The 20,424-nt window shown below is 40.3% G+C and overlaps 1 protein-coding gene across 1 annotated transcript in view; it reads left to right on the top strand.

The window, feature by feature from the left end:
• COMMD1 (copper metabolism domain containing 1) overlaps nucleotides 1–18,862 on the top strand; it is a 170,883-nt gene extending 152,021 nt beyond the window's left edge. Inside the window, exon 3 of the mRNA XM_070379389.1 lies at nucleotides 18,639–18,862. Within this exon, the coding sequence (XP_070235490.1) occupies nucleotides 18,639–18,746 (108 nt within the window). The 3' untranslated portion in view covers nucleotides 18,747–18,862. The remainder of the gene's footprint in view (nucleotides 1–18,638) is intronic.
• Nucleotides 18,863–20,424: the final 1,562 nt, after the last annotated feature.

Below are 20,424 nucleotides of genomic sequence, written 5' to 3'. Positions count from 1 at the left end.
ATGCAGAAGTTGATTTACTGTTTGGGGCTTGTCATAGCCTGAAGCCGTTGGTGCTGTTTCCCACTGTGAGAACTTTTTTGTTTCTCCAGGACAGGGTTAGGTCCTAGCAGTCTTTCACACGACCGTTTGTCACTATTGAGAGCAAAGTATCTGTTCTGAAGAAAACAGGGCTGTAGCTAAAGTGTTCAGCAGAACTCCTTTGAAAAGTGTCAGAGGGCAGGATGTGTGTAACACAATAGAAAGAAACACTAACATTTTTTGTTTACAGTTTTAAAATTTTTAATTTATTTAAATTTATTTTTGGCTTCTCTGGATCTTTGTTGCTGTGTGCAGGCTTTTCTCTAGTTGCAGCAAGCAGGGTCTACTCTCTAGATGCCATGCTCAGGCTCTTCATTGTGATGGCCTCTCTTATTGCAAAGCAAGAGCTCCAGGTGCACAGTCTTCAGTAGTCCTGGCTCATGGACTCGGTTGCCCCTTGACATGTGGAATCCTCTTGGATTGAATCCGTATCCCTGCATTGGCAGGCAGATTCTTGACTGCTGAACCACCAGAGAAGTCCGAGACTAACATTTACTGAGGGCCTGTTTCACACTAGACGGTGCTGGGTGCTTGTATATGTGCTATCTAATTTAGTCTTTATAAGAGTCCTTATAAGATAGCTATTATTTTTCCATTTTCTAGATTTGGAAACCTAAGCTTGGGAAAATTAGATGACTTTCCCAGGGTTACCCAGATGTTAATAGTGGAGCCATGTCTAAATGCAAATTGTCTAACTCTCAAACCAGTGGTTTTTTCCCTTCATAATATTGCTTTGGGTTTCATGTGTAATCATGGAGAGGTCTCATTTCTTGATCTTCCTATAGGGGGAGACGGAAGCAGAGTATGAAATGGCAGAGTTTACATGTATTTACATACTCCTTTCTGACCCTAACCTTCAAAATGTCTTAAATATACTGAACTTTTAAACATAATACGGAGTAGGATCTTAATGGGTGATCCAGCGGAGTGGCTGAGAAGTGCTTTTCTCCCTAAAGATGTTTACAAAAGTATTTATTACTTTCTGGAAATGTCCAATTATGAGCCATTATGTCCTAAAGAACAGAGGTTAATAGTGACCTCAGGGTATATAGCATTATCATTGTCTTACATTTAGACTTAACCTCCAGTTGAGAATTCCCATTTCTAAAACAGTTCACTTTAATCTGAGTATTTCTTGAAGGCAGACTCAGACTTAAGGTCTCTGTCCAATAAATGACAGAATTATTGGAAGTTCTGTGTTCATACTATAGTATTTTTACTCTTCACTGATAAAGATAAAGGCTTCACATAAAATTCCTCTTGTCATTTCAGACTACAGATGTAAGCCCTCATTTCAGCATGGTGATGAGACCATAATTTTCCTTTTGCTTTGCTGGAGGCCCCTTCTCATAGTTTGAAATGTAGGACACAGGAATTTTCTTGTTTGCTTCATTTTATTTTTTCCCCTAGAGACCATTTAACTTGCATCTGAAGTTCTAATTGAGGGGAAAACATAAAAATGGAGATATATTTGAGATAATAACCTAGAAAAGTAACATTTAAATTCGATTCCAAATCTCAAAAGTGGATTTGTATATCTGTATCTTTAATACTTTGAAGAACTGGTTCAGCTACTATACTCCTTTCTGTTGTTTGTTTGGTTTGGTTTTAATCTTTGACGTAGAGGAGTTATTTAACATAAATAGAATAATTTTATTGTATTCTAAGAGAAAGTGGGGAGGATGAGATCATCATGCTGAACCAACAGATTGGAAATACTCTGTACTCAAGCTCCCTTACCATCTCGCTCTGGGCAAGGGAATTATGGAAATGAAGTAAGAATGGCATCTTAACTGTGGACTTCCTGATTTTCAGTGTTATTGTTGAATATTAAAATTATCTCTCAATTTGACTATAAGAAAATTGCTTGATTTGGGTATTCTATTTTTTCTTAGAATTGACAGAGACAAATTGACAGGAAGGGATAGACTTGAGCCTGAGCTCCTGACACTGCTTTTAGTCACAGTATTTACTGCTGCTGCTGCTGCTGCTAAGTCGCTTCAGTCGTGTCCGACTCTGTGCGACCCTATAGACGGCAGCCTACCAGGCTCTGCTGTCCCTGGGATTCTCCAGGCAAGAACACTGGAGTGGGTTGCCATTCCTTCTCCAATGCATGAAAGTGAAAAGTGAAAGTGAAGTCGGTCAGTCATGTCTGACTCTTCAAGACCCCACAGACTGCAGCCTTCGAGGCTCCTCCGTCCCTGGGATTTTCCAGGCAAGAGTAGTGGAGTGGGTTGCCATTGCCTACTCCGGCAGTATTCACTAGCAGTCCCCTAAACAAGTTCACATTTTTGGCAGCTGTAACCTGGAGTTGATAGAGATGCTGCTTAATCAACCAATATTATTTTAATGTTCCTGGGGTATGAGATACTGTGGTAAAATCAGAGAAGTGTAAGATTCAGTTTACCCCACTCCAAACTGTGTTACTTTGCTTTGGATGCGTTATCTCATTCAACCTTCACAGCAACCTGGTCCGTTAAATCTGTTAACAATCATCATTTTACAGTTTAGGAATTTAAAACTTAGCCACACAGCTAGAAAGTAGTGAAGTTTTAATTTAGGTTTGAATTTAGGTTTCTGTAACTTCAGAACCCACGTTCACTAATCAATGGAGATAACTAGGAAATAGATAGGTATTTGCACATACACAGAATCTCATCGTGAAGAAAGATGAGGAAATCGGACAAACACAAATTGACATTCCATGAAATAACTAGCTTATATCCTTCAAAAATATTGAGATCAAGAAACACAGAAAGGGTTGACTGAAAAACTATTCTGGGTTAAAGGAGACTAAAAATGCATGACATCTAAATGCAATCAATGTGTGACTGTGGGTTTGATTTGGGAACAGGAAAAAAAAAACTTCATAGAGGACATTATGAGGTATTTGATAAAATTTGAATACAGAATGGGTTAAATAGTGTTTATCAGTATTATATAACCATGACTATATATGAAAATGTCTTTTCTTTAGGAAATATATACTAAAAATTTTAGGGATAAAAGGCCCTGACCATCCCCTACTTACTCTCAAGTGGTTTATGAAAGAGAGAGAATGACAAAGCAAATGTGGCAAAGTGTAAATAATTGGATAAAGGGTAAATCTGGGGAAAGAGTGTAGGAGAGTCATATTTTTATCATGTTTTTTTATATACTTGAAATTATGTAATGAAAAATTTTAAATGCCTTATGTTCTATAAATGTGGCTAAAATTCTTTAGAAACCTGCAAAACAGAACTTAGGCCAGGAGATGAGGCCCATTCATGCTTCCTCCGTTGGCAAAGAACTTGCCAAAGCAAGTTAAGGAGATAAACACAGACTTATTTTAAAGAGGAAACATAAATCATGCTGTCAAGATGTTTTTCTTATACCTCCTTTGGGGACATCTCTCTTTTCTTCAAAATAGTTGTTTTCACTAATATTTTTGTCTCATTTCTTTGGCCCCTCTTAGATATTTCATATTTCTGACTTACTAACATAATCTTGGACGGAGAGGTAAATGTGTTTGTTCTTTTTAACGAAATAAACTACAAAGTAGAATAAAAATTGCTTTCACTACTGTTTTGTTAATTTTCTTTTTTAACAGTATATATGCCACATATACTGTCTCTGTTTTAGGTGGTTGTCAGTCAAACCTTGATTATATATGAGTGAATTACGCTACTTTGGGCGTTATCAAGGTTACTGTTTTTCTTCACTCCACCAGTCCTGTTTACCCTCGCCTCGGCCAGAGGATGAGTGAAGTCACTCAGGCGTGTCCAACTCCTTGCAACCCCGTGGACTGTAGCCCACCAGGCTCCTCCGTATATGGGATTCTCCAGGCAAGAATACTGGAGTGGGTTGCCATTTCCTTCTCGAGGGATCTTCACAACCCAGGGATCAAACCCAGGTCTCCCACATTGCAGACAGACGCTTTAACCTCTGAGCCGCCAGAGAATAGATGTGGGACAAATATGAAGGTAGCCAAAGTATGGGGGCCTCCCTGATAGCTCAGTTGGTAAAGAATCCACCTACAATGCAGGAGACCCTGGTTTGATCCTGGGTTGGGAAGATCCCCTGGGGAAGGGAAAGGCTACCCACTCCGGTATTCTGGTCTGGAGAATTCCATGGACTATACAGTCCATGGGGTCGCAAAGAGTCAGACATGACTGAGCAACTTTTACTTTCAAAGTATTAGAGCTTCAGCTTTAGCATCAGTCCTTCCAGTGAATATTCAGAGTTTATTTCCTTTAGGATTGATTGGTTTGATCTCCTTGCTCTCCAAGGGACTCCCAGGGGTTGACTCACTGAAGGGGACCCTGACTCTAAGAAAGATTGAGGAGAGGAAGAGAAGAGGGTGGCAGAGGATGAGACGGTTAGATGGCATCACTGACTCAATGGACATGAGTTTAAGCAAACTCCGAGAAATAGTAAAGGACAGGGAAGCCTGCCGTGCTGTGGTTCATGGAGTTGCAAAGAGTCAGACACAACTTAGCAACTGACTAACAACAAAATATGAAGGATGTTAAAGGTTTAAATTCATGATTTAACACATTTTTCTTTTTTTTCAATACTTTTTCATTCTCTTTCCTTTTTTAAAAAAATGAGATTATAACTGCCATATAACACTGTATCAGTTTCAGATATATAACATAATGATTTGATATTTTTATGTATTGCAAAATGATCATATTTATCTTTGTGTATTCTAAAAGTGCCTATAAATGCTGATGTGATTTTTTTCAAGATGAATAATTTGGTATTCATGGGTTAGATAACAAGGCAGAACTGGGAATTCCTTCTAATTGTAGATGGAAAGAACCCCAGATTTAAGTATTTTGGTTCAACTGATTGTGATCTGGGAGGAGTCTCAGGGAGCTCCATACATCAGTCAGTAGAACAGCAAAAATAAATGTTGCCTCCAACACCTGGTGATGGGGACAAGTAGCTATATATATAAAACTAAATCCTCTCTGCCTCCCCTCACAGCCACACACACACAGATAGAGAGAGGGAATAAAAGGCCATCTTGCCTCAGAATAACAACTTAGTCTCTATAATGCATCTCTGCATATTAACCTTGGGTTATCATACTGTCAACAGTCAGCTTCCTTTTGAATCTTTGTTAAAGTTAGTCATAGACTAACTTTCACATGTGGGTACTTAGTTTTTATGTTGTTATATATGAATGTGAGTCAGGATCGTGAAATGGTTTAAGTGCTTGGACTCTGAAGCCAGACTTGGGTTTTTTAAAAACTGGTTCTACCACTTATTACCTGTGTGGTCTTAAACAAGTTGTTCATCTTTCCTCATCTGTAAAATGGGGTAAAATTCTCGCTGATGTGAAATAATACATGTAAAGCACTTAGTGTCATACCTGGCATTTTGCATGTCTTCAACAAATGTTAGCTATTGTTATTACTGCTATTAATATTATCATTAGTGTCATTTCTAATGACATTTCTTGCATTTGCTTATGTCTTCAGATTTCTCATACTTTTCCGACAATCTCTCCTACTTCTGCCTTCCAGGCTGACTTCTTTTTAATTGAGGCATTTCATTTTCCCCCAGGGTTCAGAGATCATCCTCAAACCCCCCTCAAGCTTTCCTATTCCTTCCATTACTTCCAAAACCTGCTGAATGAATGGTGACAAAGAAATTCTTTTTCTTCACCAGTTAGGACCTGACTGCCTGTTCTGTCTTTCGCAAAGGACTGAATTTATAATCCTCGTTTCTAAAACTGTGGGCAGTAATAAGTAAATGAGGCCTTACTTTTCCTCCATGAATTGGATCATAAGTATATCAAGACTCTTGAGAGTCCCTTGGACTGCAAGGAGATCCAACCAGTCCATTCTGAAGGAGATCAGCCCTGGGATTTCTTGGGAAGGAATGATGCTAAAGCTGAAACTCTAGTACTTTGGCCATCTCATGCGAAGAGTTGACGCATTGGAAAAGACTCTGATGCTGAGAGGGATTGGGGGCAGGAGGAGAAGGGGACAACAGAGGATGAGATGGCTGGATGGCATCACTGACTCAATGGACGTGAGTCTGAGTGAACTCCGGGAGTTGGTGATGGACAGGGAGGCCTGGCGTGCTGCGATTCATGGGGTCTCAAAGAGTCGGTCACGACTGAGCGACTGAACTGAACTGGACTGAAGTATATAAAAACCCATAAAATCCATTGCATAATCTGATGAAATTTTCCAAATATAGCTGAAAAGATCTGATTTGGGATTAGATGGACAAGGTCTGTCCCTTCTAGTTCAAAGTTCCTTTTCTCTGGCTTGGCTTCTTCCTAGTAACGGCATTTCTAAGGATCAAATGAGGTAGGTCATGCGTGGGAAATGGCTTTCTAAACTGTAAACACAGTGGTGATGGGAGGGGTGATTATTACGTATGGACAAAGGCCCCAGCAACCTAAATGATGCCAGGATTCAACCTCGACAATAAAGATGCTAGCTCCAGAAGTTCACAGTAAACTCTTTGAGCTAGAGAGGCTAGTGACTAACTTCATTCAGTGACTGCAAGTCCTGTCTTCTTCCCTCATCCTCATATTCTCTGACAGAATGTTGTGTCAGATTCCAAGTCAGTCTTCAGGGCTGGACTTTGGGACACAAAATGGCAGCAAAGTACTAAATAGGGACAGGGAGTGAGGATTAGGAAAGATTTCTTTGGTGCCATTTTCCAACCCTCATCCTGGCAGCCCTTATTGATTAAATGACATTTCAAACTCAAGTTCAGTAAGGATGAGGCCAGATATGGCTTCTGCCACACTGGGCTGGCAGACCTGAGCAGTCAGAAGATAGCTTTTGAGTGTTTGCGTGTGTCTTTCTTGTTTCTAGACTATTAGAAATTCTTTTCTGTAAAGCCTAGACTCGTATGAGCTTATCATCATCATCATAACTGCAAACACTTAGGTGATGCCTGATAACGCAGTGCACTCCAAGCATTGGAGATTATTATGGAGTGAATTGTGTCCCCCACAAATTCAAATGTTAGAATGACAGTTCCAGCCTACAGTGCCTCAGAATGTTACTGTATTTGGAGTTGGTTGGAAGCCCAAAAAAATTAGTCCCCACTCTCCACAGCCTTGCCAGGAAAAAAAAAACCGAATCCCAAACTCTTTCTCCCCAAATCAGTGCTTTCTGAGTTCAAAAGTCCCCTTATTCTTCATCATTTCATCCTTTGCCCTCCTTGCATGGCTTCCCTTGCTTCCTCTAAATGGAAGGGAAATGCTGCTTTCTAACTGTGCCTAGTTCTGCTTAATCATGCTGTCATGAATGACTTAAACCACATTGAGGAAGCTGGGGATAGATGGGTGGTGCTATTGGCAGAGCAATGGAACTGGGCTCTAATTGGACATCATCTAGTTGTCTTCCTCCTGCCAAGGAGTTTGTAATTCATTGCTTCACTCTTGTCTTTTTATTGGCTGTATTAAGGTATTTCTCCCATCATAATCTCTAAGTTATCAAGAGCCCCTTAGAAAGCAAATGCCATTGCTTACTTTGTTCCTGCCTAATTAATGGTATCGCCTAAACAAACTACTCTTGATGAGGTGTTTTTTAAATCTTCTTTATTCCTTTCATGTAAATATATTTTAGTTTGTTTGTCAAAGTTGTTTGCAAATGAGTTTGCTCTGGAAGGTACCTCATCGGGAATGATGAGAGGCCCCAATTTTAACTTCAAAGTAAAATTAACAACACTCTGTTTCTCATGTGCTAAAGAGTTTTGTCATTTGGTTTCTCTAAGATTTAAGTGAAATTTCTCCTTCCCTGAGTGTGATTTGCCTTTTCAGCTGTTTCACAGTTGATCCTCTGGTCCTTTGTCCATTGTCACATGAGAACTAGTTCTACTTAGCCAAAACTCTGTATTATCTCCTGAAGATCAAACAAGAGCACCTTATAATAGTTTTTTACCAAAATATATTTCAGCCACAGTATTTCAAAATACAGAAAATCTTAACAGCTAAGTATTAAATCCTGCTGAAAATGAAGTTATAAAATGAAGTAGAGCACAGTGTTTTGTAGAAATCAGCCAATAATCTCATTGTGTTGAGCTTTTAGTGTTTATATAACTTGTTTCCATAGATTTTTAATATTTATTTATGATTGGTTTACAATATTCATTTGATTTCTATCATATGTCAGCCTGAATCAACCATAGGTATACATATGTCCCCTCCTCTTGAATTTCCCTCCCACCTCCCATCCATCCCTACCTCTCTAGGTTATTACAGAGCCCTCTTTTAAGTTCTCTGAGTCATACAGCAAATTGATTTTCTTTTGTCGGGTGTTTCTAAAATACTAAGTGTTGTTTAGTATTTATGTAGATCAGTACAAAATTGGGTCTGTCTAATTAGTTCCCAGTCTAATCTGTAAATGTACACTAACCAGGTTTGAAAGAGTCCAAATTGAGGGTCAAATGTAGGTGTCAGTTGGCAGTGGGTTGAATCAAAGAGCTGGGAGTTTCAGGCTTCATGTAAGTGGGGCTAGTCTTTGGATTTCTTTTGTTTTTAGTGGTAAAAAGAAGACTGATGTACCTTTACCTTTCACTGTACACTGACAGAGGCATCCCAAGGTGGCTCAGTGGTAAAGAATCCGCCTGCCAATGCAGGAGATGCAGGCTCGATCCCTGGGTCGGGAAGATCCTCTGGAGGAGGAAATGGAAACCCACTCTAGCCTGGAAAAATCCCATGGACAGAGGAGCCTGGCAGGCTGTGGTCCATAGAGTCATAAAGGAGTTGGATGTGACTGAGCACAAGCACATACACTGATGGTGAGCAAATAAGTGTCAAATTGCTCAGAAATCTTGGAGGAAGATAAGTAATGATAGTCTTGGTTTAGCAGTACAGAATTTGGCGAATGAAAGAAGCTCTCATTCTTTTAAGGTCAAAACTATTTTCTCCCTTTCAGAAACAAGTCAGGTTGCCTGGGCCAAAATACGTGCTCCATTTGACCACACATTGGCAGGACAGTCCAGTTTTCTTCTAGGTCATAACTCTAGATTTTTTTCCAGCTAAGAAATCTATAACCAAAAGAATTTTAGGGTCCTATTCTTGGAATACTCCTACTTTCTCTCTTCTTAGAAATTCAAACAGCTTTGAGTGGACAGTGTTCTTGGAATCTCATTGCCTTGTTGGGTCACAGGCCCTGAGCTTGCAGATGAAAATGAAAGCACCCCACGTGTGTGTGTGTGTGTGTGTGTGTGTGTGTGTGTATAAATTCAGCCTTTGGTTTTCATTGTGATTATCTTGCTAATGCCCCCTATAAAAATTCACTAGGTTTTCCTGGTGATCAGGTGATTAGAAAGGCATGGAGAGTGTATATCTAGGGTAAGACTAGCTTAAGATCCTTCACCTGTGGATCTGTGCATCTGATATGAGAAGGATTTGCTTCTGGTATTTCCCTACTTTTATGTTTCGTGCCCTACCTATTTGTCCCGCTTTCCCCAGTTCCTCTTAATGGTAGGTACCATGTGGTTTCAGGCAGGCTACTTGGGTTCATTCTTCCTGGAGGAAAATAAATGTCCTAATTTAAGTGATAGAAAGGTGTAAGTGACTTTTTTGTATTACCTCTCCTGGGAATATTTCTGTTTTAAAGACATTAAGCTGGGAACAGTAGTCCTGGTTACTAAAGGAAGGGAAATATTTGGGATAAGAAGATCTTTCTGGCTTAAATTACAACTTTATGAGTATAATTTTCCAAAGTAGTTATGTGAAGTCACAGAGTTCCTCCTAATAGCTCTAATATCCATTTCTAAAAAACCTCCTGCAGAGCTGCTATGATTTGGTCGTATTAACCAGTTTTTAAGTTTCACTTCTTTTTCCCATTTTGTAGAAATACTTAAAAGATGGCCCCCAAAAGAGGAAGTCAAGCAGCAGAGACCCAGATAATCAGTTCCTGAATAAAGAAGATCTGGTGTTATTTTATTTAAAAATTGTGCCACTTTATGTAAAACCCACGTGCACTACTTAAAAAGCTGAAATTAGGTCCCTTAGATTTGTTTAACGGTAGCTTACATCAGTGGTAGATCTGAAACTCCCTGGATACCCGATGTCTCTCTTCTCTCTTGAGTTTCTAGTTAACTGATTAAAAATTCATGTTTTCTCATAAAATTTATCTTTTAATGTAATAAGAATTTGTGAGAGAGCAAACTTTTTAATTTTTAAGCACTTTAAACTCCCGTTCTCAAGTCGTCTTCACAGAAGTCCTTTGAAATGCCTGAATAATGTCATCAGAAAACTCAGTAATTGTTATCTAGTGATGGTTAATGCTTTTATACTACACCGAGAATACTCTCTCCTCTTCTAGGAGACCGAGGGAGTGTAGATAAATACTTCCTATGGGAGCTGCTCTGGTTCTGAAACTACCATCATCTTAGTCCCATATTTGATCTTAGCACATGGGGACATCTATTGAGTTTTGGGGTAAATCATTTTAATTTAGTTGCTCTGTCATTAAGTTTCAGTCTTAGCTTCCATAAGAGATGGGTTTTAGTCTTTTCTGATCTTCAATAGAATAATTTGCTTTATAATTTATAGTATAATGTTTTTCCCTTTTGGAAAATTGCTAAAGCATGCTTTTTACACAGTAAATGTAGGATTTGTCAGCTATTATATTTGAAATGAGGATTTCCTCACGATTAAAAATGGCCTGAGTAAGGGCCATTGGTTATATTAATAAGATGTATTGCTAAAAATCTGTGTTGAAAGATTCAAAAACGTTATAAATCACAAATGTTCCTTTGGAAAGTATTGTTTTAAGCTGCCGCCTAAGCTATCCATTGCTTTAGATTTAGGGTATAAGGGCAGGTTGTAAAGATGAGGGCATTAGTCTGGTATCAAGACCTTTGATGCAGATTCTTGATGAAATGTCACCTTGCACAGTTGTTACTACTGTTGTTGTTTTTCTTCTTTTTTAATATCAAAGTGCTATTATATAAAATTTAATATCAAATTACAATAGAAAAAAATTAAATACTGATGCTGGTTCATACTGTCATTTATCGCTTAAGAGGGCAGCCTTTCTACCAACTTAGGCATGATAAAAATTCTTGCCCTGCTCGTCTTTGCAGTTTGTATTTAGTGGTTATGTACTTTCACAGTCTGAAGAAAATCATCTTAATGTCTATACTGAAGTAGTGATTAAGGCCAGAAAGTAAAGTGGGAGATAAAGAAACGATACTCACACATAGAAGATACTGGAAATAGCCGAGGAAAAGGAGTTGGGAGTAGGGAAATAAATATCCTGACCTCTGTCTTCTCTTGTCAAAACCCAACTGTAAACCAGAGAATAAGAGAGTGACACAATCTTAGAGAACTTGGAGCAAGGCAGAGAAAGGTGGGGAATGGTATGAAAGTGATCGTGGCGAGGCAGCAGCGAGCCGTGGCGTGACACGAGATCTTAATTCCCTGCCCAGGAATTGAACCTGGGTAGCCTGGATGAGAACCAGGAATCCTAGCCACCAGACTAGCAAGGGCTAGAGGCTAGGAGTTACTTTCCCCTGGATCTTTGCCCCCAGTGAAGAATGCATTTATCACGGAAGCAGAAACTGTAAATGTAGGTACAAAGTTGATTATTAGAGACATAGCACGAGTGGGAGAGCATACAGAGAAATAGTTTTTTTTTAAGTTAAGACAGAAACAAGACAGACAGAGATGCACACCTGGAGAGAAAGTATGTGAGTGTTCCCCTTAGTGAGGAGGAGCTCAGTAAAGAGGCGATTAAGCTATTCATACAGGTCAGTTCTTCTGTTGTCTTCCTTCGAGCCTGTTATCTGGTTTCTTTTTCCACACTTGACCTACCCTGGGATCCTTCCCTGGGTTGTGCATGCACCCCTCAGCCAAGATGGATCTCAAAGTGAAGGCTTCTGGGAGGAGCAAGACCAATTATGGCCTGACTTTATCTCTTGACTTTTGACTCACAAGGAGCCTTTCTGTTCATGTGTAGTGTCTCCCTTGACCCAAAAGAGGGGGAAGTAGAGATCCCTTAATGCTTTACTCAAACAGGGTTTTGCCCTTCTTTGTCCTTGCCATGACTATGACCTTAAGATGTTTACAAGAAACAAACCCTGGCTATTTACCTGGCTGTTTACATTTCAGAGAGCAAACAGGAGGCTGATTGTAAATGACTTACTTATCTGAAGCCCACCTATTTCTTGTCTCAAGAAATGGTAACAGTTGTTAAGTAACCAGCCAGAAGCCCACTTCTTTGTGTCCAGTGAAATGTAAACAGGCCAGTTGTAAATGTCTAACTTGGAGCCCATCTATCTCCTACATCAAAAGGACAAGTGAAGAATAATCAGCACAGTTTTCAGAGAATTATAAAATTTAATTTTGGACAAGTGGTTCCTTATGAAGTAACTTGGAGGATTCTTTGCTACAGAGAAGCTATTTCCAGGTCTCCTGCAGGAGTTGGGAGCAGTATTGGTATAATTCTGAGAAAGTCGCAGAAAGTATGGGAATGAGTGGTGAACACAGATTTACCTATGAAGCTGTTTTAAACTTCTCTGGTGGGCAGTATTCAAAGCCCTGGCTACCTTATTTATTATCTAATTCCTCTTCAAGACACCATTGCCAATTTTGACCTTTGCCAAATGTTCTTTCTCTTTCCAGAAGACTCAGAGTGGCAGAGCTGCAGCTCAGAAGATTAATTTCAGTTTAGGAAAGGACAACCTAAACAGAGGGATAGGCTTCATGGCTAAAACTTTGTGCTCAGCTAAGAGTCTCTTTGTGTCAGTAAATGCAGCCAAAAGAAAAATTGGGGAATTGCTTTATGAAAACTGGTCACCAAATGTGGCCTTCTGAATTAGTATTGGTGGAGAAGGCAATGGCACCCCACTCCAGTACTCTTGCCTGGAAAATCCCATGGATGGAGGAGCCTGGTAGGCTGCAGTCCATGGGGTCACTAAGAGTCGGATACGACTGAGCGACTTCACTTTCACTTTTCACTTTCATGCATTGGAGAAGGAAGTGGCAACCCACTCCAGTGTTAATCCCAGGGATGGGGGAGCCTGGTGGGCTGCTGTCTATGGGGTCTCATAGAGTCGGACACGACTGAAGCGACTTAGCAGCAGCCGCAGCAGCGGGATCTTACAGCGCCCTTTCCCACTTTCATCCTCCATTGTCCACATTTCGAACATGTTAGAATTTGCCAAAGTTGTATTATAATGTTAAATATGACCAATAAATTGGGATAGATCTTTGTGGAAACTTTGAACAGGAAATAATATAGAAGATATAGGCTATAAGATTTCTATTTTGTCTTATGTTGAATTTATTCTGAATGGTTCCACTTAGATTTTTAATAGGGCATGGCAGCCCAATCCAGTATTCTTGCCTGGAGAATCCCATGGACAGAGGAGCCTGATGGGCTACAGTCCATAGGGTCACAAGGAGTCAGACACGACTGAAGCGAATGAGCACACAGGTTTTTAATAAGTCACTTTTTGTCACTATAGTATTGTTTTGCCGAAGAATTCGTCAGGGTATGCTGCTGGACCTAGATGCTGCTGCTGCTGCTGCTAAGTCACTTCAGTCGTGTCCGACTCTGTGTGACCCCACAGACGGCAGCGCATCAGGCTTCCCCGTCCCTGGGATTCTCCAGGCAAGAACACTGGAGTGGGTTGCCATTTCCTTCTCCAATGCATGAAAGTGAAAAGTGAAAGTGAAGTCGCTCAGTCATATCCGACTCTTAGCGACCCCATGGACTGCAGCCTACCAGGCTCCTCCATCCATGGGATTTTCCAGGCAAGAGTACTGGAGTGGGGTGCCATTGCCTTCTCTGGGACCTAGATAAAAAGGTCTTCTAAATGATAGTACAAACAAAAAGATTATTTAGTATGTAGATGGAGAAACCAAACACTTGCTTAATAACAGCCTTTAATTATTATATAAACAAATAATCAGTTATATTCTCTGACCTTGCTGGGAAATGAGTTTAAGCTAAAAAAGTAAAGATTTAGGCTTGACACATAAGAGTTTCCTGAAAATAGAATAGTTATCTGGGAAAGGAGTTCCTTAGGAACGTGTAAGATGTCCTTTTCTAGATGTCATTAAAAGCTAGCTTGGTTTTTTTTGTTGTTGTTGTTGGTTTGGAGAGAGTAGCCCCTCAAGGATCTCTTGTTAGGATTTTATGACTTTTTAGCTTTTGTACTTGTAAAGAATATTTGAATAGGTTACCTTTGCTTTCTTTTCTAATTTGGAATAGAATCCTTGTGTTTAATACATTGCTGTACTCGTGATCAGAGTACAAATTCTTAATGATGCATCTGCTTATTCACCTGCTAACCATTAACCCTTGGACTGCAAGGAGATCAAACCAGTCAATCCTAGAAATCAGTCCTGAATATTCATTGGAAGGACTGATGCTGAAGCTGAAACTCAATACTTTGGCCACTTGTTGCAAAGAACTGACTCATTGGAAAAGACCCTGATGATGATGGGAAAGATGGAAGGCAGGAGGAGAAGGGGACGACAGAGAATGAGATGGTTGGATGGCATCATTGACTCGATGGACATGAGTTTGAGTAAACTCTGGGAGTTGGTGATGGACAGGGAAGCCTGGGGTTCTGCAGTCCATGGGGTCTCAAAGACTTGGACACGACTTAGTAACTGAACTGAACCATTTTCTGACTCTATCTGATGATGTATCTACACTCTACTAAGAAGCAGGTTCTACCTTTGATTCAGATACTTAAATACAGGAATTTAGTCTTATCATCTTTCATTATTATGACTAAGTTAGGCCCAGATCAAGATGGATGACTTTGAGGAAAAAATCAAGTGTTTCCAATTGCTCTTTTACTTCTTGCATCTGGTGAAAAGCATCATTTGCATTTCTAAAGATATTTTTCAAGTGCTTTAGATGTATTTTCTGCAAGGCACCCCAGCCAAATGCAAAATTTGGACAAAGCTCCATTTGATAAGCCCCAGTTTAAAGGCTCCTGATTTCCTGATAAAATATTTTGGTAGCATAACTAGATGAAGCCAGGCCTTGATAATGCAGTTTCAAGTAAACTGTTTCTTGAAGAGTCATGTATGGTTATAGGTGTCTTTCTACGACTGTTAGTCTGTGTTGTTTCCAGGGGAGAAAGGTGAAGTTTGAGAGTGCATGGAAAATATTTGTTTAACTTTGGACTCTGTTTAGCCTGCTTCTTCTCTCTGGTATTTGATTTCCCTTAGAAGTGAACTGAGCTTCATGAATACTTAGAGGTCCAATCAAAGATCATTTGAATACTGAAAATTACAACAAATAAATGATCTTTAGTCAGAAAACATCCTGGCTATTTATTAAACTTTGTTCAGGTTTTTCTATCTCTAGGAACATTGTCCTTGATAAGCTCCTCCCATATAAATGGAAACACAGGTGATTTATTATTGTAGCAGGCTTTATCTCACTGAGGTGAAACATGGGTTACATCATCTCTTCTGCCAGTTCCTAAATATATATGTTGCTGCTGCTGCTGCTAAGTCGCTTCAGTCATGTCCTACTCTGCAACCCCATAGACAGCAGCCCACCAGGCTCCACCATCCCTGGGATTCTCCAGGCAAGAACACTGGAGTGGGTTGCCATTTCCCTCTCCAATGCGTGAAAGTGAAGTCGCTCAGTCGTGTTTGACTCTTAGCCACCCCATGGACTGCAGCCTACCAGGCTCCTCCACCCAAGGGATTTTCCAGGCAAGAGTACTGGAGTGGGGTGTCATTGCCTTCTCCAATATATATGTTGGACTCTGGTAATTATTAGTTCCTAGACAATTGTTTCAAAGACCAAATATTTTTAAATGTTTTAAAATCAGGCTGAAGATCTGACATGGACAATGGACTGGTTCAAAATTGGGAAAGGAATATATCAAGGCTCTGAGCAACTTCACTTTATTTTTTCACTTTCATGCATTGGAGGAAATGGCAACCCACTCCAGTGTTCTTGCCTGGAGAATCCCAGGGACGGGGGAGCCTGGTGGGCTGCCGTCTATGGGGTCACACAGAGTCGGACACAACTGAAGCGACTTAGCAGCAGCAGCAGCAGCCTGTCAAGGCTGTGTATTATCACCCTGCTTATTTAACTTCTATGCAGAATACATAATGGGAAATGCTGGGCTGGATGAATGACAAGCTGAAATCAAGATTGCCAGGAAAAATATCAACAACCTCAGATATGCAGATGATACCCCTCTAATGGCAGAAAGTGAAGAGGAACTAAAGAGCCTCTTGATGAGAGTGAAAGAGGAAAGTGAAAAGGCTGGCTTGAAACTCAACATTCAAAAAACTAAGATCATGGCATCTGGTCCCATCACTTCATGGAAAGTAGAAGGGGAAAAAGTGAAAACAGTAACAAGTTTTCTTTGCTTGGGCTCTAAAATCACTGTAGATGGTGACTATGGCCATGAAATTAAAAGACACTTGCTCGTTGGAAGGAAAGATATGGCAAAACCTAGACAGCCTATTAAAAAGCAGAGATATCACTTTGCTGACAAAAGTCTGTATAGTCAAAGCTATAACCATTAGTCATGTTCAGATGTGAGAGTTGAACCATAAAGAAAACTGAGCACCCAAAAATTGATGCTTTAGAATTGTGGTTTTGGAGAAGACTCTTGAGAGTCCTTTGGACAGTAACAAGATCAAACCAGTCAATCCTAAAGGAAATCAACCTTGAACATCCATTGGAAGGACTGATTGTGTAGCTGAAGCTCCAATACTTTGGCCACCTGATGCGTAGAGCAACTCATTGGAAAAGACCCTGATGCTGGGAAAAATTGAAGGCAGGAAGAGAAGGGAGCGGCAAAGGATGAAATGGTTAGATTAGATAGCATCACTGACTCAATGGATGTGAGTTTGAGCAAACTCCAGGAGACAGTGGAGGACAGAGGAGCCTGGCGTGCTGCAATCCGTGGGGTTACAAAAAGTAAGACATGACTTAGCGACTGAACAAAAACAATAAAGTTCTCATAAAACTGAATGAAGAATAAGAGGCTTTCAAATCTGAGACCTGTCCTTAATTTAACCACATGAAGTACCTAATTTGCCATACATCTGCATTTATTTCCAAAAGGAGATAACCCTGCCTGTAGCTCAAACACAGGGAACATCTTTCTTGTTCTTTAAATTCAACTAAATGAAAACCTGGCAGTTTCTAAGCTCACATATGAGACTATCCCCCTTTCCTATTTAAATACATATTTGAGGAAAAGTTCCTTGTAAGGAAAGCTGCCTTTCCTTCCTTTGAAAAACTCTCATCCTTCCTTCCCTCTGTACTTGCTTCTCCTAGGGGATGTTCAGTGCCATCAATATGGACACAGCACAGCTGCTCACCAACAGCAAAGGCACTTTTACAAAATCAAATCCTGAGGGTTCTTCTAGCTGATGACAGAGTGAATCCCTGTCTTTGAAGGGAGGGATCCCTGCCACTTTGGACAGGATTGGGAAATGCCATTTATTGAGAAAGGAAATATAAAGAGCATTGACCCGGTGGCTATGCCATCAACAAACAGAAGAATAGACATGTCATTTAACGTGCCTGAGGCCTCAATTGTTTACCTAAAAAACAAGGTAGCTGGTCTCTAAAAATTCATACTGCCATAAAATTACATGGTTATTGATCTTGAGGACTTTGAACATGGTCCTCAGATTCACTCAGAATCATACTTTTCCCTTGTCTCTGAAATCAAAGTGGACCTAGAATTTGTCCAGTGTACATGAAACTTCTGTCACACACTTCAAAGTGTCACCACACTTTTCTTTAGTCTCTACCTAATTCAGGGTAGATTGATCCTAACAGTGATTAAAAGGTATGTGTTTGAGGAAATCTTAGGAGACTTGGCTTGCAGCAAGTGGAAAGGCCTCAGAAATGTTTAAGGCTGTTTTCAAGATCTGGTTATCTTTCAGTTATCTGGTTGATGTTTCCCAAGCAACTTGTTCCAAGCTTGTCATAATTTCTAATATAACTGCTAAATCGAAGAGGGCAATTCCCAGGCAAACAGAGAGTCAAGCCAAATCCTCTTTCCATTGTTTTTATTACAGGGTGCTATGGAGACCGCATGGACTTTGGAGTCAGCCAGAGCAGGGAGTTCACAATCTGACTCTGCCTTTTTCTGATTTTGTGGTACATGTTAACCTTCCTGTGTCCCAGAGTCTTCATCTATAAAACAGCAATACTTAAGTTGTTTGGTTGCTCAGTCATGTCCAACTCTGCAACCCCATGGACTATAGCCCACCAGGCTCCTCTGTCCATGGAATTTCCCAGGCAAAAATGGAGTGGGTTGCCAGGGATCTTCCTGACCCAGGGATCGAACCCACATATCCTGCATTGACAGGCAGGTTCTTTACCACTGAGCCACCAGGGAAACCCAATACTTAAGTACTTACTTTAAAAATTATTTTGTATCTCTCTTTAGCGTTTATGAAATATCTCATAGAGGTAGTTTCATTTAGGGGATTGTGTGGGTAAAATATCATTTAGGTTTTGAGACCTAAGTCAGGCTTGCTGGGTATAGACCCTGGCCTTTGGAGCTAGATCATACCAGATGCAGAGCTTTGGATAGTTTTGGGGATCTTGTCTAAAATATCCTTTTATGTTTTCCAGGAATCTGAATTTCTGTGTTTGGAATTTGATGAGGTCAAGGTCAATCAAGTCCTGAAGAAGCTCTCAGAGGTAGAAGAAAGTATCAGCACACTGATGCAACCAGCCTAGCTGAAGATGGAGGTGTTGAAGCAGAGGTGTTCATGATCCCTCCCCAAAGGCTTGCTTTTTTTAAAAAAGAAAAATCGTATTCCCCCAATAGTATTAAATCCTCAAGTTCAAATCTTGCCTGCCTCTGCTTGCTGCAATTTCTCTGTCTCCCTTTCATTTACTCTTACAGTTGATCTCCTGCAGAAGTCCTTATCCTTCAGCACACAGAGGCACTCATAAGAGCATTTTTTAAAAAGGACTTAAGGACCCTATCCTCAGAGACTTGAATCCCTCCTCAGACTAGGGTGGGATCAACTTTAGAAACCTTTGTTATGGTGGGTTATTTCTGGGTAGGATTATAGGAATTTATACATGATCAATCATGTAAGAATTTTTAAAAGGGAGAAAACATTTTACTCATGCAAATACAGGCTGACCAAATGTGGCCTGAACTGAGGCCTGAGGAGCCTGCCTTCCCTAGAAGAGGTTTACTGACCTTAGTAAGACATGAGATGCTTCTGGAACCGATTCAGGCATTTGTATTAGTTCTGCCTAAATCTAAGGGCCGGGGGGTGGTCTGGTTTGATCTGAGCTACTGGGAAACTTGGACTTTTCTGGAACCTAGAACTAAATTCGGGAAGGCAATGGCACCCCACTCCAGTACTCTTGCCTGGAAAATCCCATGGATGGAGGAGCCTCGTAGGCTGCAGTCAATGGGGTCAATAGAGTCGGACACGACTGAGCGACTTCACTTTCACTTTTCACTTTCATGCATTGGAGAAGGAAATGGCAACCCACTCCAGTGTTCTTGCCTGGAGAATCCCAGGGACGGGGGAGCCTGGTAGGCTGCCGTCTATGGGGTCGCACAGAGCTGGACACGACTGAAGCGACTTAGCAGAACTAAATTGCCTCATCATTTCAGGGACTCCCTTCACTTAGCTCACGTCAGGATTGTGGGAAGGGAAAATGTCTGCTGAAGTGATGGGAGGTCTTTTACCTTAGAAATTTTGAGTCATCACGTAAAACCTCTTGAAGAAAATTTCTTTTGAGAAAACTAGGTCCTGTTAGAGAGGTTATACCAAACACCAAGAACATTCTAAGATAAATTGTTAACCAGAACATTGAGGCTGTGGTCCTTGTTGAACAGCTTTTATCATCTGATAATGATAGCATTCAGAAACTTCACTTGTCTTTGGGATATAATGTGTCCCCCAAATATAGTACTCTTGGTCTGTGGTTACAACATACGTCAGTTCTAATGAATTTATTCCAAGGCAGTAATAATTCTTCTTGTGTTAAGCATTTTCTCCTAAATCAACTTAAAGACATTTTAGGAGCTTTTCCAAAACCCGAGCAGAAAATTTGATTTCTTCCCTGATTAAGAGCATCCCAGCAGTTAGCAAACAATGACCAGAAGGTTTTGAATGTAACCTCTGTGGACCCTTCAGAAAACATCTTCAAACAGTATGGTAAACAGAATCAGAAAAGTCGTGTGGTTTGGTGAAAGAGCTATTAAAACTTGCTTTCTGTTCTCAGGGCTACTGTCATTTGATCCAGGAGAATTTAGATAATGTTTCCTGCTGTAAAATGAAGGAAAAGATATCTCATCAGATAATGGAATTCCGGATATCACTGGAAGGGAGAACTGTGCCTACCATGTTAGTCTTGGATCACATGTCCAGTAAGTCTGGAAGCCTGA

This window comes from Bos mutus, chromosome 11, assembly GCF_027580195.1.
Source record: "Bos mutus isolate GX-2022 chromosome 11, NWIPB_WYAK_1.1, whole genome shotgun sequence".
Taxonomy (NCBI): domain Eukaryota; kingdom Metazoa; phylum Chordata; class Mammalia; order Artiodactyla; family Bovidae; genus Bos; species Bos mutus.
The sequence above is the reverse complement of the archived record's forward strand: the minus strand, read 5'-3'. Positions and strand labels throughout refer to the sequence as shown.